The sequence below is a fragment of the Daktulosphaira vitifoliae genome, unplaced genomic scaffold (assembly GCF_025091365.1).
Source record: "Daktulosphaira vitifoliae isolate Bord-2020 unplaced genomic scaffold, ASM2509136v1 Scaffold_1, whole genome shotgun sequence".
Classification (NCBI taxonomy): Eukaryota; Metazoa; Arthropoda; class Insecta; order Hemiptera; family Phylloxeridae; genus Daktulosphaira; species Daktulosphaira vitifoliae.
In genome coordinates this window covers 76,780,094-76,805,004 of record NW_026099572.1, presented here as the reverse complement: position 1 = coordinate 76,805,004, position 24,911 = coordinate 76,780,094, and the positions used below count along the sequence as shown (strand labels likewise).

The 24,911-nt window shown below is 25.4% G+C and overlaps 1 protein-coding gene across 5 annotated transcripts in view; it reads right to left on the bottom strand.

The window, feature by feature from the left end:
- Positions 1-24,911, bottom strand: part of LOC126909563 (uncharacterized) — a 166,079-nt gene that overhangs the window by 61,235 nt on the left and 79,933 nt on the right. For all 5 annotated transcript variants that reach the window (XM_050692001.1, XM_050692021.1, XM_050692008.1 and 2 more), the window contains one exon: positions 8,607-8,727. In XM_050692001.1, the coding sequence (XP_050547958.1) occupies positions 8,607-8,691 (85 nt within the window). In that variant the 5' untranslated portion in view covers positions 8,692-8,727. The remainder of the gene's footprint in view (positions 1-8,606; positions 8,728-24,911) is intronic.

The following is a 24,911-nucleotide window of genomic DNA, read 5'->3' as shown; positions in this document are numbered from 1 at the left end:
AATTTTTTACTTAAATCATAATTTAAGATAAATATCATAGATCAATTTTTATCGAAAATTGTAAGATATTTGTCCAATATTTTTAAAAATCGAGTTTTCGCATAGTTTTAATCATAGAGTATGTTTTATTCGTTTTAATTTAAGATATATATATATATAAAAGTCTGAGACTTTTCGGAACACTTTTAAAAGTTAAGCTGAAAAAGTAAATTTTTTGTGAAAAAAGATGTTATTTTAAATCTTCCTCTATGGTCAGATAAAAGGTCAGTTTTATAAAAAAAAATATACCAAACGATAGGTAAAATCATCAAGCATTTATAAAAAAAAATATATTGATTTGTTCATTTTTGAAAAAGTTATGGCAGTTTTAAATAAAAAAAATTAGCGATTTTAAAATTTTTAATTTTTTTGGAGGTTTACCCCATTTACGGGGAACGAGGGAAATTTTTTCAATTTTTGAGGGCAATGTCTTCGACTAGATACAATTTGTGATCTTTTGACGTATCGTTTAAAGAAATCGGTTCGTTGAGAACTGAGAAAAAGTGGTAACAGACACAAAAAAAAAAACACTTCATAGTAAAATTTATACCTTCTTAGCATCGCATCGAAGCTAATAAATAAACATATCGTAGTAAAATTAATACCTACTCACCTTCGAATATAAGCTAAAAAAATAGAGCAGAGTAAAATCAATAACTTCTCAGCTACGCAAATTATTTTAGAGAAAATTTATTTGTACCATTTTAGGTTTAACACCTTAATTCAATTTTAAGTTTCATTATTGTATATTTGTTCAAGTTTTTCCTAAGGATTACAAACAAAAATTATGATATTTTGTTAATAAAAGAGTACCAATGAAAGTTCTAAATTGTTCTAAATGGATTGTGGCCAAGTACATCGATTATTCAATGACATTCTTAGAAATATAAAGTCTTAAAGTCGCCAATACAATAAGTGTATAACAATAATTACTTGGAATAAATCCAAATACCAAAAAAATATTTGTTGTATTTTGTATTATAATTGAATTGTTTTAATTTTAATTAATTAATTGTAAAATATCAATAGTTCATTTAATAACGAAAATAATTGTTATTTTGGTGTAAACTATTGTCTTTTAAATAATAACTGGTGTGTTATTTAACAGCTGTTTATTCTCCTAAAAGACCTTGATACTAAATGAATGATAAAATTGAGGCGTATTTATCTCAAATTAAAGACAGCAGTTATTTGATGTTATATTTATTGGTTGATGTAACACACTAAGGAGAGTAAACAAAAGCAATTGAACTTCCGCTTGATATACGACATTTTGCAGGAAAACCTTTAAGAAATAAGTTATTTTAGTAACAACTAATTATTAAGACTTATAAAATAGTATAATTAATACAGTTTTAACATCAGTTAAGTTTTATAAAATACTTATAAATATTTTCGATTTATTTAAGTTATTAGTTTAATTACTAAAGACTTACATTTAGGTAATAAATGTGGTTTATGATAATTTTGTAATTTGTGAGTATGAAGATATTGATAAGTGACATATTATATGAAGTAGGCTAGGGGAAGTGTAAGCACAGGATTTTTTAGTGTAAGTCATTTGAAAACGGACGTCACCTGACAATCCCGTACACCGAAATATGTAGAAAAATTGTAATTTTGGGTACATAAAAAAAATCTATTTAACTGATACAACTATTATATGTTGAAAAAAATTATTACCTTCTTAAACTACATTTTAAGTAATTTTTTTTATTATTTATCACTTAAAAATGATTATTTTAAAATTAAAAGAAAAATGTTTTTTTTTTAGTGATATATAATGAAAAAATATACTATAAATGTAGTCTAAGAAGGCAATAATTAAAAATAAAATTTTTTTTAACATAATGATAATTGTATCAAAAATTGTAAGCATTGCCAGTTAGATCTGAGACACGCTGTAAAATATACGACGTGTGTCATATTATATCCGTTTATGCAAAATATACCAAATCCAACAATTTTTTTTTTTTGAGAATAAGCTTTTTAAAATTGTACAAACTCTTTTATGTTTCTCTGAAGTACCTAAAATATTTATTTCTTCATTAACTTTATTTTCATTTATATAAAAGAGTTTAGTATGGATATTTAATACTAATAATACATTTTTTAATAATAACCTATTTTTGGTCCTACTTATCTACTTATCCTACTTATGTTTCTTAAACTGCCGAAGAACTAAAATGTAGGGAGTTATTTGAACGCATACTAACACGTGACGTGGTCAGGTCGGTTAATCAGCCTTTTCGTAGTAACGGGACTAACCTCGGACAATCGTTTCACATAATAAAAAAACCTTGGCTATCAGTGGAAAAAAATAGGTTGTCATTTTAAATTAAGGGCAGAATATATAGGATGTTTATCAGAGTTCGCTGACTTGGGTATATGAAGAAAATAAGAATTGTAAATGAAAACTATCAAAAAGTGGGTTGATATTTGCCCCGTTACGTTTTACACAATGATAATAGTGTTACTACTAAAGTATGCGTGGTCTTTGATGTTTCATGTACAACTACATAAAACTCGAGCTTAAACGATGCATTGTCAAAAGACTACAATAAGAATTTATATATATAATTATTAGCTAGGTTTCGTATACGGAATCGCCGTAGATATAATTAAAATTTACCGGTAAATACAATTTATAAAAAGCAACCGAAAATATCAATGAATATTATCGCTCAAAGAAACGACTCAACCACTAAAAATACATGAATAAACCTACAGGGTAAGACTAGGTTTATGCTTAGCATCAGTGTGTCCACAAAAATTAGCTATAGAAGTACGCGAAAACTTTTCTGTGCTAGCAAGAGACTATTACAGTGATGGTTTATTAACAAGAGTAAAAATACAAGAAGAAACAGTAAAGTTACGAAAGAAGTTAATTAGCATGTTAGATTAAACTGGTATGATATTAATGAAGTGGTCATAAAATATGTCTGAGTTGATATAGCTGTTAATTATTCAAATGTACTAAAACCCAACTTGTTTAGAGTACTCGGTTTTTATTGAGACCCGAAAATCGACAGATCTCCTTACAATATTTTTAATTAATCGTTAGACATCGAAATTTCTAAACGAACAATATTGTCTTACATAGCCGCAATTTGTGATACACATGAATTTATTATCACTAAGAGAATCAGTAAGGGGGTAAGAAGTGTATTACTGTTAAAGTTTCCGTGTGATCATCCAACTGAGAATCAACGCAAACAACGCCGTTTAACATAAGCGCTAAGGCAGCGACTGTTCAATTAGTTGATTTATTAAAATATATTTATTCTGAAGAGCACAAAAAGGCATTAATATAGCATTTGGTGAATGAAAATATAGAATGGAAGTTTATTTTTCTATAGTGGACACAATTAGGGGAATTGTGGAATCGTCAGTAAAAAATATGGAAGATCTTCCAAAAATAAGTGTTAAACAAGTTCCACTTAACTCATAACAAAATGTATACTTCGCTCACTAGGTAAAATTGTGTTCAAATTTGAGCCTATCATTATTTTATTTTCTTGTCTTATAGATATTACTTTTTTGATTGTTGGTCATTTTATTATCGGAAATGCTTCAACTGCAATGCTAAAAAGAGGTGAAATGAACATGCTTTTTATACCGATTCAATTGTTAAAGTAGAAGCAAGTAAGTACACAAATTGTAATACCATATACGTAAAATACAGTCTATTTATCATCATACAAAGTTTTGTTTTTTTTATGCTACCGTATAGTGTTAATGGCCTGTCGTAAATCAAATTATAGAATGAGTGATTTTTTATGCCATTATAGAATATGCCTTTTAACAGGAATATTCAATTGCGAAGATTTGCCGCAGTATTTAACAATTAATAACGTTTTGATTGAAGAACGTTAGTTTAATTTTAAAAGAAACGCTTGTAAATTTTAGCACACACGATTTAATCGATGTACATAATTTAAGAAGCTTTTAACATAAAGCGGCTTATTGTTAGTGTGAATTAATAACGGTATAGTTTTAACATGAAAATATTTTTATGCAGACGGTTTACTGAAATCATGTTAGACATTAAATAAAATTACTTATATTTAGTTATTTATTTGAGGGATTAAGTTGTGAAAAAGCATTATAATAATTTCAATAGCATTAGGGTAGTACAGTTAAGTTTTTGAAGTTTATGTAATTCTACTAGCGAGAATTTCAATTGTTATTCACAGTTTGTGACTTTTTTAAATGTTGAGTAGGCCGGTCACGCTACATACAATTCATTGATAGTTTAAAAAGTACTTACGTTGGTACTTAAAATAGCAATACTAACATAATGCAGTAGATAGTATTAATAGTTATTTAAGATTCAATCATATAATTGAACGAAAAACATTAAGGGATTCTACACGTGTATTAAAAGTCTTGCAGTGCACTCGATTATATTATTAATAAGCACAGTTTTATATAATGGAAGTAATTCATGGTAAACTAAATAAATGCTATTAATTTATTGTCTATTTTTATTAAAAGCTTTCAAAGAACAAGCATGATTAAATAATTTATATATTAATAAATAAAAATAAATGAATTAATGTGTAAGAGAAACTTTTTTATTTATTTAACTTAAAATTACAATTTAAGTTTAAATTAATGCGTGGGTGATAAAATAACTTTTGAAGTAACTTAAAAATATATATATATATTATAGTTCAGAAAAAAGATACTAGAATACATTTTGATGAAAAGATATGGTTATGGCCTTATAGTTGGCATCAATTCAGAAACCAAACAATAAACCCGATTTTCCAAAAAAAGAATTTTGCTCTTCTTTCCATTAGCCGGCATTTTGATCATTAATTTACACCGGTTACAGTTGGTGCTTTATCAGACCACGTGGATTCCATTGCCTTTGTGTTTCTTCTATGTAATCTCCTCTCTATTTTTACGGTTTTCTATTTCCTATTCTTACATCTCACCACTCGATAGGTTTGCAAGTTCCGACCACGTTTACAAAAGAACCAATGCATATGAATGATCGAAATACTTAATTAAAAAAACACGCGAATAAAGTTAATAAATTTAGTAAATTTAAAAGCTGTAACTTTTTCAATAGAATTTTTAGTTCATCAATTGAGAAAAATTTGTTAGATCTTCTCGAATATTAAGTTCTTGGTATTTACCACGTTTTTAATTAGTTTTATGGTTTTAATTGAATGATATGTGTCAATAAATGTTTACAAGAGATTTATCAAGTTATTGATTTTTAATGTTTCTTAAGTGATTTTTAAACCATACCTTTATATTTCTTTTTTTGTTTTGCCCTACGTAACATTTATTACAACTTCCAAATTGTATTTTATAAATGTTCGATTCCCCNCATCAATTGAGAAAAATTTGTTAGATCTTCTCGAATATTAAGTTCTTGGTATTTACGTTTTTAATTAGTTTTATGGTTTTAATTGAATGATATGTGTCAATAAATGTTTACAAGAGATTTATCATGTTATTGATTTTTAATGTTTCTTAAGTGATTTTTAAACCAGACCTTTATATTTCTTTTTTTGTTTTGCCCTACGTAACATTTATTACAACTTCCAAATTGTATTTTATAAATGTTCGATTCCCCCTTCTTATAATTTATTTTTAGGGTTACGTAATAAATATATGTATTAGGTTTATCATTGTAAAAATATCATCTACATACCTAACCCAAATTTTCGGAAAATATTCATAGGTATTTTTAAATTTATTTCCAAACTACTCATGTAAAGTTATGCTAAAAATAATGTTAGAGGATTTTCCATTGCTGTGTCCTCAATTTGCTAATTAAATTTATTTTGAAACTGAAAAACATTTTGACCCATGCATAAATTTGTTAAATTAATAAGCTAATTTTTTTTATTCTGGTCTATATTTTGTTTCTTTAGCCAGTCCTTAAAAAGTCAATTTTTATATTTATCGGAATTCTCAAAAATAAAACTACTACGCCAAAATTAATTAACTTATTGATATTTTGCATATTATAACAAGATATTTTTGATCTAAGTCAGTTATATTTTTAATTGAAAAGCTATTGAATTTTAGAATAGATGACAACAACTTTACTCAGTGTTTAGACAAATTGTAAATCGGGGCATAATATTTGACACAATAGGGCTCATATTAATTACCGGCTAATGTATTTTTAGCAAAGCATATAGTTTAGGTATTTGAGTGTTTGAAATTTCACTAAAAATCTAGACTTTCTTCCAATTATTAATTTTGAACTATTGATAACGTTTATAGCCTCACTTATAATTGTACTTAATGGATTCTTTTTGATTTCTTTATATGGACTTTCTTGAATGTTTTTTGATACTCTATTGAAATAGTCTTTTTTCAGTATTATTATGGAATTTCTCCTATCTGGTTTTGCGAAGGAATGTTTTTCATTTTTTCCTAAACCCCCTTTACTTATAACAGATTTTTTTGTAGAAATTTTAAACACTTCCTTCTTGCTAAGTGTTGATTATTAAAATCAACAATTTTGACCCTTATTCCAATACTTACTAGGATATATTAAATAGTAAATTTTTTTACTAAAAACATTTAACCTAAGACTCAACTAAAGTATTTCTATTTCGTCATCGAAAAATATACTTTTTTTCTATAATTCTTAACTAAATCATCCTCCTATTTTTTAGAAAATTAAATTACTAAACTTTTATTAAAATTATTTATTTGGCCTTTATTTTTTAGTTCTAAGAATAATTTTTTTCATTTTTTGTTTCGAATTTTTGTTTAAACTTGGTATATATTCTGTTTGAAAATTTCTCACTGTGATGACCCAGAAAATTAGAAAGATTTAAATGTAATCGATAAGCCCTCATTTTTAATCAACAATTATTAAAGTAATGATTCATTAACTCTACCTTAAAAAACTTTTCCTGAACGATATTTATTGACTTGGAAAAATTAATATTATTATTAAATTACTTATTTGGTAATCTGTCAAACTTCAAAAAATATTGAACTTAACACATTTTTTGAGAGATATATAAGGGTGAGGTTTAAAAAACACTTAAGAAATATTATAGCCATAATAATAATTGAAAACGTAAACAATTACAAAGAACTTAAAATAAGGAAGGAAACAGAAATGTTAAAAAATAAGAATAATAAAATTAATTAGGATCTTGGGCCACTGAAAAATTCATTATAAAACTTGTGTAGACTGGCAAAATATGATAACATGACTTAGTAATAACGTCACTAGCTGATAAGATTACTAGGAGTATATAAGGAGTTTTTTTTCGATCATAGTGTCAGTATGTGTTTAACATGGATAATGTTAACATTGTATCCGAAATATCCATCCGCGATATTTTAATAATTTTTGTGGCTTTTTGAGTTAAATATTTTCAATATAATTTTAATTTTAAATAAAGTCGCATATTATTTATTTCTGGATCATTTTACATAATACATACTTTTTATTTGACATTGAATATTTTTTAAATAGTTAAAAAACATTTTTAAGATAATATAATTCATTAAAATCATTATATTTTAGAAGCCTAATTGGACATTTTTTCGAAGACTGTATATTACTGTCGTAACACAGTAAAGATGGAATTATGGTAAACGAGTGAAAGTGAAACTATGTGTACGAAGATGAATATGAGTAGGTGGTGCCTGCTGTCTAGGTATTCACGTGCGTGTTGTCGTACAGCAGTCACCGTGCTCGGCTGACACTCCGGGTTAGCTGTGGGTGTCGAAAGGCTGTTGTTATAGGAAGGGAGAATAAGAGTAACACCTAGGTATGAGGTGCAGACGAAGTGCAAGACACAAGTACTCTGAAATGTCGAGGAAAAGAGTATATAGGTTAGAAAAGGAATAAACAAAGACTTTACTTTAAACAGTAAGCCGGACAGCGACAACCGAGTACTGAGACTGATGAATGACACAAGGCACTGGAGTCGACTGACCACGATGGTCAGGTCTATTGGGTTTTTATAATAATTACACCTATTGCCGATTTGGCAATAAATATTATTTGTTAATTCACCAGTCTCAGGCAGCGGATGTGCTGTCTGTATTTTATTAAAATAATTCTCACGATTATAAAAACGTGACACCATCACATTACAAATAATAAAGCTTTACTCTTATTAGCATGTTCATCTCAAGAGTGGGGGGTATTAAATCTCTCTACTTAGAAAAGTTTAATTATTTTAGTCATAATTTTGGACGTTACCAAAAAATAGTTATTAAAAATCACACAATTCAAAAAAAATTATTCAATAGAAAAAAAAATTTAACCTCTCATATTTTTAGTTTTAAAACTGGCTTGCAAGTAAGTTAAGATGATCTAATTCTGAAGTGTAGAAAAGTTAAGCTAACAAAATAAAGAAATCAGTTTAAAAATAGTTTTATTAGTAAGAGATTATTAGCTATTTTCATAGAGAAAAGCAATAATTTTAAAATCTTTTCGACAATTTTGGAGGGGGATGCAAAGTATTTGATTACGATAAAATATTTAGTGGTAATAAACTTAAAGCACTCTTACTATATAAACCCCCATAAAATATTTTTTTATAGTAAAAAAAAAAATTTGTTACCTGGAATAATGGCATAACTGTTTATTATACAGAAACACAATACCCAAAGCACTTGCAAGTGTTCAACGTAATGATTTTTTTCCATGCCTTGTCTTCAATAACGATTTTGCAATGTCATTTTCTGTAATACAAAAAGAAAAAAAGGCTAATTAAATATTAAATAGAAGTTTAGTGATCTAGATTATCAATACATTTTAAAATTCATGATAAATATAGAAATAATAAATCTTAAGGTGACGATTTTTAAATAACCAAATATAATAAATGTTTTCATAATTTTTATATTATTAATACTACTAATTTTTTGCACGAAATTTAGCGTTTGACAATTAATAAGCAAAAAAAAAAAATAGAATTTCTGGTTATATTTTAAATTACGTGTATGTCTTGCGGTATGATTTTTTAAATTTTGGTTAGTGTTTATGATTTGCTAATGTAGTAAAACCAAATTTAAGTTTAAATCCAGTTCTTTTAAAGATTGAACTTAAATAAATTAATAATGGTGGTGTGGAAAAGTGTTAAAACAAATTTAGGGTTTATTTAACAGTTTATAGAGCCAAGAGAAGATTTAATAAAATTTTAATCTTTCAATTTTTTTAAAATTATTTTTGCGAAATATTTTGTATTTTTATTTTGATTTATTAAATCTTAAAAATAATTGAACTTTAAAAATATTATTTAAAATAATTCAGCTATTATTTTAAAATTAAATTAATAGAAACGAATTTTATATTAATAGTTTCTTCTTTTATCCACTACGGGAGTGATTGACTTACTGATGTTCACTACTAAAATTTTTCTAAAATAATTATTATTTCGAAGTGTTTATGTATTTTTCTGTTTATTAATTATTAAGTACTTTTTCGAATTACCCCTTAAAGTTATAAGAGTTTCAACTTGATTTTTAAAATGGAAAAATATATATTTTAATAGATAAAAAATCGAAATAAGAAAAATACAAGTATATAAAAACTTTTACACCGATATTTCGGAATATATAAATATTTTAGAATGCAGACTATAGATGAGGTGCGGGTTTTGTTATTTTTATCACTAGACATTTCTCGGTCGTATCCTTCCTCTTTCTAAGAACATAAGTGTTAACACTGGTTCAAAATTTTCTTAATTAGACCACTATCTAATAAAAAAGCTAATAGATTATATATGTTTCCAATAAAAAATATGAAGTTTGTTCCCTTATAAGGGACAAGGAATAGACCTAAAACGTATTTAACTACTTTTAAATTAAGAAATAAATAATACTTAAATAAATAAAAAATATAAAATTTTCAAAATTTTTGTTATTTTAGAAGAGATACAGTATTCAACGATAAATCAATCACTCTGTATATTATATTATATTATTTGTAGAAGTTAAATCTTCATGATACAACAATAGTGACATAAAATATGATTGATTTATTACTGACCACTAGATTACTTCTAAAATAATAATAATGATAAAAAAATTGTTTTGTTTTGTTGAATAATATTTAATTCTCTATATTTAAGTGGTTAAATATATTATAGGCCCCTTTTTTTATAAGGGTACTAAGCCTATTTTAAATAGTTAATTTATTTTACAATAGTGCCTTGTTGAATTTACCTACATATAAATATTAAACAAGACTTTAAATTCAATCCTCAGAATTTATAGGATTAATCATTTTTTCATATTAATTCTGCTCAATGACTTTTAAATTGAATTATAATACATACAATTTTTAAAATATAGAGTGTATATAATAATAATTGTACAAATATGTCAAAAAAGAATAGTTTATGATAATTTACTTATCCCTCTAATACCTTTCCATTTGACCTACACTGCTTATAAGGGTTAAGGGATGCATTTACAAAATAGTTATATTAATTATATAATAATTATAAGCACTTATTAATCGAAAAATAAATGCTTATAACATTATTGTTATTTTAGGATAAATCTATTGGACAATAATAAATAAATTATCATGTATTTTAATATTCAAATAGTACAGAGTTAATAATTAATTCTGTATTCTGAATTTATCGAATGTATAATAATTATATATTTGCCGAATACATTATTAAGATTATTTATTTCCAAACGATAAAGAATTCCTTTTCTTTAAAATTATTTATATTTTTTAACTTACGACATTTATGATTTGAAAAATTATAAATTAAATAATGTTACTATTAAAATAATATTTTTTTATTTAAATATTATACTAAAGTACTACTATGATTTCCTACATTTTTCCAACAATGAATACATTAACTGTTTAGTTATTTTCGGTAATGACAAAAGCATTTTTTTTTCCAACATAACTTTTATGAATCTCTTCTGTAAAGTTAGGAGTTCCTAATGAAAATAATCTGGTACTAACAGGTGTAATAAGTAGACATAATAATGGTAAAGCTGTTTTTATTTGTTATTAGTCGGCTAGGAACTTTATATTATAGTAAATTCTTAATTTATTTTAGAATTAATTTTTCTTATGAAAAAATAACTGTAAAACCGATCTATATCTATACTAATGTTTGACGTTCATAACTAATACAATAAAAAATAAAAAACTTGATTTCTGAAAATTTGTTTAAGTGACTTTGCATGGCAAAGCAGATGACACCACAGAAATTCTTTTGAAACCTAAAAATCCAAAGGAAATGTTTATAGAAGAATTTGATAAGAAACTAACATAATTATATTAGAAATTATTTAAGTCCGTATATAGGTATATTGTGAATATTTAAAAAAAAATTGTTTTATAAAATTATATAATATGTTTTGTAAAATTATTAATAAATTAGAAGGATGTTTTTTAATTACACATGATTAATATTATTATCAGAGACAATATTAACAAAATTAATATTTTCTTGGTATAATATGAACTATGAGTTCTTTAAGAAGACTTTGGACTTTTATATCATTATTAAAGTATTTCAAAAACCTGTGTAATATTAGGTTGGTGTTCAAATTAATTATTAAACAACTAAACCACTATAGCTGTACAAAACTACGAAATTTATAAATGGATTTCTCATTTTAACTTAAGCTAATTTAAAAGAGAAATATTTACAAGAAGTATACTTTCAAGTGAGTGTGTTAGTTAAACGCTATATATTAATTCAGATCCGTTCGTTACACGTTATAAAACCAAATTATATTACTTTGAAAATATAATGTATTGAATATTCTTGAAACAATATTTTGTTTTTTAATGTGTTAAATTGTAATATATGTTTGATTGAAATATTCAAATTATTGAGACATTTTATAAAAAACACATAAGATTTCTAAAAAGTGTTAGATCATTATGCAATATGTAAAAATTTGATAATTTATTTAATAATTACAATTTTTCATTTGTAATTAGTAGTTCATCTATTATTTATTGTAACTTGACATATTAAAAAATTTGACCTTACCATAACATGTAATAGTTTATATCAGTTTATTATATACTACAATAAGTACTTATAATTGTATATATATGTTTGAAGTCCATTTTCTCCGAATTATTTACATATAACTTATTAAGTTGATACTAGTATTTTAAACCTCTATCCACACAATTTTCATAAATGCACCAAAATGCTCATTTCAATTTTTTATTTTTAAATAAATATTTATTAAACTAATTTTCATATATTCAACTGAAGTTTTTAAAATGTTAGTATTCTAGGTACTGACATTTAACAAAGTAATATGCCATAAAAATAGCTTTGTCCATAGGATATTATTTTATTGTACTTTAATTTTTAGAATAGAATTTATCATTTGTAAACTTTCGGTAATTTTATATTTATTCTATATGACTGCAAAAGTTATTTCAGTGATAATGGATCAAAATGGATCTACAAATGCTACTAGTTAAAGCAATCAAGAGCTCAAACAACTCTCAAGCCACTTTCCCGCTCTTATTGCGAACTAAAAGTATGGGTATAAATCTTATTTCGTGTAGTGTTGTTAAAAGTCTCGGCCCCTTGTAGAGCTAATTTTCTTTGGGTACATTTCCTCTGTCGTCACAGTCACCGCCTCTAGTTCCCTGTTGAGTTATCAAGAGAAATGGTTTCAGTCCGATAAGCAGAATACAAAGTCTATTAAAAATGTTTGCATCGTCCTAAATAAATATACTAAGTGAAATGGAAAAAAAAACAAAAATTTATATATAATAAGAACAATTTCTACTAAAGAAATGACAGATAATTTATATAAATTAGTTCTAAATTTCCCTTCACCCCAAAAATAACTATTTGTAATTTAAAAAAATCATCAAATTATTGTAGTTCATAGTATGTAAATATAAATTATAAATTTAAGTGAAAAAAATAAAAAAGAATAACTTTTGGGTACAATTTTTATTATATATTTGATAGATAAACACTAGTAAAAATTTAAATGACCACTCAGAGTCTTTAAATTTTACATTTAAAATTTTTACATTTTGATATAATAATTACGTTAATGTTTGATTTTATTTTTTTACTTAGGTATATGACTATTTAAAAAATATAAATGAAATATAAGGACAATCGAAATTAAAAACTAATAAAATACTGTTGGTACTCCAAATTTAAATCAATAATTTAACGAATTTTTCCAAACAAAATATTTTAACGGACGGCGTCTTCTATAGGCAATTTCACTACATTTCTGTTTAGCTATTTTGAATCAAACAGTATGACATTATTCAATTTTTTGAATGTAAAAAAAAAAATAAATGACAAAACTAGTAGTTTTTCATTTAAATTATATGAAATGTAATGCTACCAGTACCAATTTTGTATATGATTGACCCGTGTGATGGCCAAAATTAAGAGATCACACCTAAAGGAAAAATGTGTTGCGAAATAAAAAACTTATTTATATTTTTATTTTAAAAGCACAGGGCACTGATTTTTACATGTTTTACAACAAAAAATATCTACTAGATTTTTAATAATATAAAACATAAACTTCATTAAAATTAATTTTTAACAGTAAATTCAATGTTAAAAAATAAACACTTAAGCAATAATGTTATGTTCATTTTACGACGCAATCAATGATGAAAATTTATTACTGTAAATCAAAAGCAATTCAGATTTTATGTTAAAGTCGACCTTTATCAATTTCTATTGCATTGAAATATATTTACCATACATATATATAAATTTTTGCGTACAATAAATATTCTAATAAAATCATATTGTCATTAATTTTTAGAAATCAACTTTTATTTGTTTGTCTAACTAATTATTAAAAGAAGTTAATAATTAAAAAAAATATTTATTTTTTTCTAATTTATTATTTATACTTAATGAGTAGAATATTATATTTCAAAGACTTCAAATTATTATTGTGTTGTTTAATAATATAAACTGTGTACGATTCAATAGTAAGCAAAAACACCAAACAAATATTTAATATTTTTAAATCAAGGCAAAGAGTGATATATGGTTTTAATATATTTGTATATAGAGCTCATAAAACCCCCCACTTATTATTATTTTAATCACTTTTTTTGTGTTTCATATAAATAATTGTTTATTTATGTAATATCATTTAGTCATAATTTATTGCTTGAAAAAGTATGGTGAATGACAGTATTATTTATTATAAATTTTTGTGTTTTATATTTACCATAAATATGTGTGTGTGTGTGTGTGCGCGCTGCGAAAACTGAAGGTTAACAATATACGCTTGATGATAATTATCGTAAATCGCTTTGGTTTCAGTTATATCTCTGTAATTGACATTTATCACTATAATCACTATAAAACAGGTAAGTCTTAAAATAAGAAATAATGCTGTCAAAATAGTTACGTTTAAACAGGTCTTAATAATCTAAATTGGCCTGTCAGTAGTTGGAAACATATCTTAGCAATTAGGCAGTTAATAAGAAACTAAATTAAAAGAAAAAATAAGAATCAATTGTTTGTTCAGAAATATATATAGTCAATAGAAATATTTAGTGGTAACATAAAATAGTTTCCTAGAGGAATTTATTTATTAAGCGCACTTAAGAAATAACACTTAACAAAATTGCATTATTTTATCATGGTAAAATACTGCAATTTCGTTTGTCATTTTATGAGGATTGGGACGAAATCCCATACCTATAACCAATACTTAGTGTGTAATGAAAGTGTCACTTTTACCCATATCTGATGAACATTGATCAACGTTTAATACTGCAAAATAAATATGAAAGCAATAAAATGTTTAAAAGTTTTAAAATACACTAGAAATTTAATTACAAAATATTATAAAACGATTATGTTACTAAATATTTTCTTATTTAATCTATTCTGCGAAATGGTTATCTTGAATTTATTTTTAAATCACTTCTAGTAATTTGATTAAACTTTAATTATTTTTATAAAATAAAAAATATATATTTATAGTTTTAAGCTCTTACAAGTTTTTAAAAAAGAAAGTAACTACAAGTATTTAATAGATCAAAAGTTATAGGTTTTGTCAGATTATAGTGGAACATCTGAATATTATAAATTATTTTAGATGTTAAAAATGTGGGCTACTGTTGTAATAGTAGTATTAACGTGACAAAAATTATGTAATAATTTCTTTTTAGTACTGTTGTAAAATTTAATATTGAATATATTTTAAACCAGATAAAATATATTTTCTACAGCTTTACATAAAAGTAAATTTGAAAATCGTTATCTCCGAAAAATAGGTTCTTTGATTTATTGTAGTTGTGAACTGGGGCGTCGATATACTGATGGCTATAAATGAAAATATATAACCATAGTTGGCGCTCAACTTTTTTATTAGCTTATTTTTATTATTATTATTATTATTACATAATCCAAAACAAAGCATAGGTTTAGACACAGTATGTGCGTAAATTCGGCCTAAATATTATAAATAGCTTTATGATAACAAAACTCAACTATAACTGTAACTCGATTTAATTAAACATTTTTCGTTTTTTTTTTTATCAAATTTTGTAATATGAAATGATAAACAAAAAATGTCATACTTAAAAGGAATTTTTTAAAGAATCGACCATTTCGAAGTATTATAAACTAAAAATATATTTTTAATGAATTTTGTATGCGTTTCACTTATATTATAAAATGTTAATTATTCTGCTTTATATGTACTTATTAAAAGTGCTATAAAAAATTATTTTAACATTTTATGAAAAGTAAGATATTTTAATACCAGACATCTGAAAAAAAGTTTTTATAGAAAATTATGTATACTTCAATGTTTATATCCTGTTGTTCAACTTCAATATTTACATTCAAAAAACATACTTCACCATAACTTTAGAAAAGTGTTTCATGCATCAATTTATTTTTAAAGTTCTACTCTAAATTTAACTTTAAAGATTATAACCAAAGAGATAAATGGTACCTATAACAATAGCCAATATCTGTAAATATATATAATAAATCTAAAATGATACTTTTTTTGGTGACACATTTACCCGTACTAACCCTATATTTAATTATTTAATTTAAATTTAACGTTTAAAATTTGAAGGTAGTAATTCAAATAGGATTAAATACACTTTTAATCTACTTAATATTTTGTGTTACTTTTTTTTATGAAAATTATTAATATACTTTAAAACTATGAAATATCAGAAATTACATTTTTTAAATATATATATTTTTTAATTTGTAAACATTATGAAAAAACTAAATCAAAGTAGCCACCTTTAGAGTAAAATTGGAAAAAAATATTTTATTAGCGTTCAGTTGTACATTTTCTATACCATTTTAGAGTTAGGGAAAATTCGAGTTTCCATGTGTTTATTTTACAGTGTTAAACATTGAAATATGTATTGAGAAAATGACAATAGAAAAGACATTCTTTTTGCGCTAACTATTGGGAATATGGGAATGTATACCATAAAAATTATTATTGTTTCGATCGTGAACAATTCTGTATTTACAAACTGTTTTCAATGTATTTTTTGACTAAGCATGTGGGCTCGATTTAACATTTCAGTGTTTTAACGATAAAAACATTTGTTCTCTGAACGATGGTAAAAGGCGGTAACGGTGGAAAAGACAATAATTTTATCTTCTCGCTCGTCGCCACTTGTATGACCACCACTTTTCGTTTTTCTTTATGCGAATGTGCCCATAACATTCAGAGTAACTGCTGTGCGACTTACAGTAGCTGTGTAAAATTCCCACACACACAAATGTCCACAAAAATCCATATACACAACAGAGCTAGTAGACGTTTTTGTGCGCTCGAACTTTTGTTTTGGTCGCAGTCGTATTTATTTGGTAAATTCCGGAGGCACGGTCTTTATTTTATTTTCCAAACCATTAAGCCATGGGCCAACGTGGCACAGAGCAGAGGTTTTTCCGACGATTTTCCTGTGTACCCCTCGAGTCTTTCGGCACTCCCGTTTCCCTTCTAAAGAGGAATGTTTTTCAACAAACGAGGCCAAAACAATAGGAAGGAAACGGTTGTGCGTTATATTTACAGCAAAAACATCTTGAATTCGAGCATCGCCACTTGGGTACGAGACGAGGCAAAAGAGCGGACAACCGTGAGAATATTCATAAGCGAGAGCCTTTTGTTTTTAATTTAAATTACGACCGACGATGTCGGGCAAATGTCGTCTTGGTCGTTTATCAACCGTGTGTAAATCGAGTCTCGAGTGTGTAAATCATTTCTTAAACAATGATGTGACCCTAACGAAAAACTCGACTATAATTTATTCTGACTCAACAGCCACAAAGTGCAGTATACGCTAATTTTTGATGACGTATAGAGCACCACCACTCTATTGTAACAAAGTCAACATGTTAATGGTATAATATTTGTATTATTAATTCTAAAAATAATCGATACGCCGAATCGCATAGAACTTTTAAAAACGACTTATTCGTAAAACTCCTTAATTTGTATGTACTTAAAATCGTACATATTTTAATTCCAGAAGAATGTTCATTCATGAAACTATGACTCTTGAAACTTTGACATGGCAAAATGTATTGCTTAAAGTACTATTTTAAGATCGAAAGCAGCTTACAAAAGAAAACATTAATTCTTTTTGAATACAATTTGTACGGAAAAGTCATAGAAAACGGAGTGTTTGAATTTATTCCTCGAACTCGAAACTCGCACGAACTCAATTAGCTCATCTATAATTAAAAATTAAAAAAATCAATAAATAAAACATATTGTTCAACAGAATAATAAGTTAAAATTATTGCGTGTGAACATTTTACAAATTGTTAGTAGTTCTTTAGAAATTAGTTTCGAGTATTTCTTAGAGTTGTTCAAAATGAAGTTAAGCTAGTTTCTGTTTAAAAAGTTACAACTTTTGTATTACCTCTTAACGTGAGCTAAAAAGTAAAAAGTAACAAAGTCATTATACATTGGCAAATAATATGTGTAAAACATAGTCGATTTTAGGTCACTAATGATTACTCGAATTATAATGGTAAAAAAGTTCTATGTTTTCAAGTTGATAGAAATAAATCACAACAGTCACATTTCATGGAATTAAGAAAGAGCACAAATACTGGACATTATACAAATATTTAGTTGCGATTCGTTAAAATCATTCTCGAGTATATACATACATGTATATAGTCTATATATGTATTATATATTCATGCAATATGTAAATGCGAACATGCGTCTGACGTTTACATAATTATCAACGATTTTTCGAAAAAGGTTTATGATTATTTAATGACATAAACATTAGCGTGATTACTGAATTCCCATTATTTAACATTTTCATCACGAACGCACGAGATTATACGACAAATTATCTAGTAACATAATACTTTTTATTGTTTGCAAAAGTGGATAATATAAATTTATTTTGTCGTACTAGTTTGAATTCATTTAATAGTTCTACAGAACCTTCCATATTTATTAATCGATAACTAAAAAATTGATTGGAATTCACATTTTCTAAAATTTTTATAATTAAACCTTTTGGAGTAATATTTTATTTTGAAAATAATGAAAATTAGTTTTGAAAAATTTATATGATAAAATATCATTATATTGATGTCTTTTTATTAAAAACGTATAATAATGTAAATATTTCTAAAGAAATATTTTACTACAAATAATTTTAATTGATTTTAGAATGATTATCACCTAAGTATATTGCACAATAGAAACTTTTTAAACCTAGAAAAGCTTATTATGTTGGAGATACAAAAGGTCTCTTGAAATTTTAAAAGTCGATAATATGGTATGTTTGAAAATATCATCCAGTAGATTAAACTTTTTAAGAATTATCGAATACCCAACTCAACTAATGGTAAACACGGGATAAAAATGTACAAAATAAGATCTGAATACTTGATAACAAAAATATTAATAAGGTATCACTCGGAATTAAGCTGTAGACTATTTTTTTTATTATTGCTCATAAAATTCAATGAAAGTTATATTGATTTTAAAATAGAAATAATAATTTGTTTTCTTCGTAGTTATTATTATTTAATTATGTTTCTAATGAAAACTTTTGTGGAATATATAAAACGATAAAAATATTTTTAGCCGAGTTATTATTTTTTTTCTTAGTATCGTCGTCAATAAGTATCTTTTTAGCTTAATAATGTACTAGTATATTATTTATTACCTTAATACTAAATCAATATTTTTAGTATCAATATTTTAAGTTGTATGATATATAAGTACTAAGCTTAATACTTAGGGAAAACAATCTCATTTACATAATTTATGAACTTTTTTAGTCGTTTACATATAGTAATATACAGATAAGGATGTAACGATAATTATACATTTAAAAAATATTTATAAATTTTAAATTTTATAAAGGAGTTCATTTCATAATATTTAGAAACTTACTGTTGGACCAGAAAATTCTTAATTCTTAAAATGATTAATAACGCGTGTGTGATTTCTAATAGAAAAAGTATGAACCCAAACAAAATTTAATAACGATGAACTTTACTTGAATGATGAATTATACATTCTGCATTCGCCAATTTAGTCTATAGAAAAATATTATGCTAAGTTTTTTGTTATAATAAGTGTATTAGGCAAATAAAATATTATTTAGTAAAATACATTTTCATTAGAAAGTTTGATAATGTTATATGTTTTAATAGTTTTAATCTCCAAAAAATAAATAAATATATATATATTTGTAGTGATATAATTTTCTTGATTAATTGCATTTGTAATATTAAAAGATACATATGACATTAAAATTTATTTTAAAATTATCCTTAAACAACTAATTGTGGTTTAGAGTGGGATATAAATGAAGATAAGAAACAAACCGCAGTGATCTTTATCAACGTGAATAATGTCCTGGAAAATCTACTACGTCATTCTATCAGCGGTCGTCTGCACTTCGACCCCCTGGACATTCATGAAAAGCGTTGTTTGATTGATAACAAACTCCAAATATATCCTAAAGTTGTCTTTTCTTTAACACAATACTACCGGCGAAACTAACACCAACATAGTCATTGTGTAATACATATGCCGCTTTTGGTTAGACATTATTAATCATGTTGCTTAACACTTCCTACTACCTCTCAACTGAATTTTGCTTTTATGGCTTTCAAAATTGCTCGATGTTTTGGTGACCACAATAAAAAGGCTATTTCTCGACTATTAATTCATAGGCCATTCGATCATCAAATAGATAAATAACGAATACCATTAAATTTATGTTCGGTTATTCAAATACAATACCAGAAAATTTAGCAAAAGCTTATTTGTGATGTAAAACATATTTTTCATTAGCATTTTTCTATATTGTATGAATCTAATAGTTATTAAAATATTTATAGCACTAAATAATAAAAATGCAACACGGTTAAGTCGCGGAATACTGCAGATTCGGCATAGTTGGGTCAAATATAGATGATATCTACCAGTATTACCATTACTAGCATAAAAAAATGCTTCGATTCAAACCTGTTAAATTTCACAATAATTTGTATATTTGTAATTTTATATTTTAAAATTTTTAATCAAATATTAAATGATTGTTAAAGTATTTGCTTAATTGAAAATTAAGAAATTAAGAAATTAAAAATAAAAATTGCAAATATTTTTAATTTGATGACCAATTTTTAATAGTAAAACAATCGTCTGGACAAATATATTTTTTTAATTTTGTAGTACTCTTCAGAAGATATCATTTGATATAAGTTGAATTTTTTTCAGGCTTTCTGAAAAATGTTAATAAATTGAGTTGAAAAAAAATGATATCAGTTTTAAAATGCAGAAAAAAAAAATTGTAAGTGCCATTTATTACGTTGGCGTAATGTTGAAATTTTTTTTTAATTTCTAAAATTGTAGTATTTTTTTTCAAATTTTCAGTAATGATGGATTCAACTAGTTTAAAACCGGATTCTTTTATCGTATTGTTCATTATAATCATTATAATATAGATCAATTTACTAATAATGAGTTATTTAAACGGTGTGTTATTATAATATGTAGAAGTTATGCATATTATTTGCACTATTTCATTAGCAATAAATCTATAGGATATAATGAACTTTTATTAGACTAAATCATTAACCGTAGCTCAAATTGTCTGAAAATATATGTGAATAATGCCATGTGAACATGGTCTACATCTTAATTCACTTTTTACCATTAAGTGGAATGAAGTGAGTTAATAATAATAATACGATTACCGGATAAAAGTCAAAAAGGTAGAAGAAAATTAATAGATATTTTCTTATCTGATTGTTTACTTAGTGAGAAAGCATTGCTATGAATAACAGCCAGAACGTGATTAAAAGATGGATGCACTATACAAAAGAAAATTAAATCGAATTGAAAACAAAAGAAGAAAATAATCAAAACTTTTATTTTGAAATAGAACTATTTGTTTTAATTATTTTTCTTTGAAATTGAGTTTTTTTAATTAAGTAATTATACCACAGTTATGAATTGTATATCATAATAATAATACTTTTTTTAAAAAAATAACTATACTTTACCCAAAACTGCATTCGAATATTAAATTTTGATTAAGAATTTTCTTTAAGAAATTAATAAAAATTAAATTTTAAGAATTTTTTTTATTTTTATAAGTATATACAAATATATTATGACTAATTGACATATTATTTCGTAAAAACGGTTTTTAAATAATCATACGTAGCATATAAAATTTAGTGGACATTAAATAAATAAAATGAATCGAAATTGATACCATTCTATTTCTATAATTAACTTATTGGCTTTTTTGAGCTAAAAGGTACGTTAATATTATTATCTTATTGAGTTGACAACCGTAAAATTAGATTTTTGTAAAACAAATGATCAAATATATACAAAAGAAATGTTTTTGTCTGATTTTTTCAATACTATACATTATTTCAGTCGATTACGCATTGCATTTTCATTTTCGCTATCATCAATAACATTAAGGGTCATTAAACGTTCAGCACGTCATTTATTTAAATTTGCTGTTTTATAACATTATAAAGCACTTAAAAGTTTTTACATTTCATTGCTACATGATAATTTTGTTACTCCATAATAATTGTCAATACTTTAGAAAAAATCATTTACAAGGTACAAAAAAAATTGTTAAATAGTTAAATTTCAATACATTGTTACTAACCGAGTTAGCAAATAAAATGAGTTAGCAATGAATAAATTAGTTTCATAATGATTGCTATATTAACTAAAACACTAAATCTTTTTATAAAATTATTTGTTTCATGATTTTCATAAAACAAGTACATAGTTTTGCAAAATTTGTAGTTAAGGCCTTTTCCCAACAAAATAAATTATATTTATAAAATAAGTTTTCAAATAAATTTTGATTATAATATCAGCCGAATCAAAAAAAACAATACTAATTATTTTTAAAGAATAACTTTTGGGGTCAAATTGCAGTAGGTAAATATTAAGATTTATTATATTGTCTCACTACAAAAGAATGATTAGCAAAATTATAATGAATCGTTGTTTTAAATTGAAGACCTTAGGGCAACAATGAGACATGTCCATTTACGGTTAATATCACTTTTTCATTTAATCAAATAGAAAAATTTGACCCGCGTCAATTGATGTAATAACTAGATTTGTCAATTTTTATAAATGGATTTAAAACACTAATGGATATGTTGTGTTTTCGATATAACAATATGACAAGTACGAACGTTTTTTTATCTGCTAAAATATTTTTTAAAAATACAAATGTCTCGTTGTTACCCCAAGGTCTTCATTATAGTGATACAGTTTTTTTGATTTTTTATTTGATCAAAGGGTCATTGATTAACCAGTCTACATAAGATTTAATAAACCAGTTAGGTAAAATTTAAGTTGAACAGATTATTTCAATATTCACTGATGAGAAACTTAATTCAATTGTTAAATTTGATTATTTTAAACCGTAAAATAAAAATTAATAATTTATGAATAAAATTAAATCTTAAATTCATTTTGCAAAGGATTTAGGCTACATGTATAGCTTTATTCAAAGTGAACATTAGAATGTATTGTAAGGTCGTGTCATATGCAGTACTTTGGATATTCGTTTAAACGCTAGCCGATGGGATATTATTAAGCTCTAAACTTTGGCCGAGAATCTTGTTCGGACTAAGAGAATAAGGAAATATATCTATATATTTATCTATACACATGTATACACCGGGCAGAACTTATAATCGTGGGTCTGTGAAGCATGCAAAGGGTATAAAGCCGAGTATAAATTGTATTAGCATAACAGTTACTGTATGTTAACATAGACGCGTACACATGTGTGCACGCTTTTATACAGTGGACTAAAGTATGCGTATTTGTATGTGTACCTTTACCTCTTATACTGGGTGTTTGTGTAATTTGCCATGTATAATGACCCCTTTATATAATTCCAAAGGACCTCTTTTGAAAGCTCGCGGAATTCATGAAAAAGCAGCGAGTACAATAATAAGCTTTCCCTCCCAGCGGTACTTGGGCTCAACAACTAGAATGACATTTAGGGTTAAATATATTAATTACTAAGTATGACGCCTGTATTTATAATTTGAGAAATTGTGCTAATACTGAGCAACGATAATAATAATTGTGATTAATAGTGTCTACTTTTGAGTTTTGGACTATTAACTCCACTATTTAAAGTATAAAAAAACATTAACGGAGTCAAAGAATTTTTATCAAATTTTTTGTTTAAGGATAAGTAATATTTCATCAATATTTAAAATTTTGGTTCGATGTAGTCATTGCATAAATTACTGCTAACGCCTCAATTTTATATAGGTTATACTAAAGATTTTCAATAAACTACCTTGATAAATGATGAAAGACTACTTTATTCATACGAACACTTTAAGTGGTTACTGAAACCATATAAGGTTTGAAGTTCAATATTGTCACAAGTTTTTTAACAAGAATTTTCACTTAAACATACATAATGAGATGTAGTACAAATACTTATTGATATTCGTACAAGAAATCTTGTGATTTTTTTTTATAAATGTACATTATAAAAAAAAAAATAAAATTACTACACTGATGAAGCCAACAAGATACTAAAATTTATTGGAATGAGAATAGTTTTAACTGCATTCACATGCGTATAATAATAAAATTAATTATTTTTTAATCGATTCCTCTATTATAATTTATATTTGCATACGACGGTTTTTGGGTGACGAAGTGAGGAGTAGGAGGTAGGAGAAGTGGTCGTCGGTCCGAAAATGATTTATCATATATCTCTTGGGTGTAATTAATAAAATAATACTTGCTCTAGTACCGTCACCCAGGCGCCGGCCGTATACTTTTATACGCACAGAGCGTAACCACAGCTGAAAATATTGTCAACGAACAATTTATTTGTACCTTTATTTTTTTCTCTGATATTTTTACACCGTCAAAATATTCGTGAAAAAACTTCACATAAGTAATGCCATATTGAAAAAATGATAATTACTTCGTAAGTTACCGGAATGCGTAATAAAAATCAGCCATTATGGTTAGCCAAAAATAAAGTAATTACCATTTTTTTTTTAAACACTTTAATTTTTAGTCCCAAGAAAGGTTCGGTTGGGTTAAAATTATAAAAAACACGATACAATGAATTCATCAAAATAACAATAAGCGGTCCAGTTATGAATTCAGTTCGTTGTTTTTGTTCAACTTCGTTAGCGTTGAAAAATTATTTAAATTTTTGGTTAGGGATTTTTTTACACAGTATTGAGTATTATTTAATATACTTTAAACAGATAATTTTATTCAACTCACAACATGGGGTTTAATCATACACTATTAAAAAATTTATTGTAAATTTCACAACGCTTATCTCAATTTTTTCTTGTTGCCTTGCAACAATTTGTTTCACTCATTACTATTTTTAAGACAAT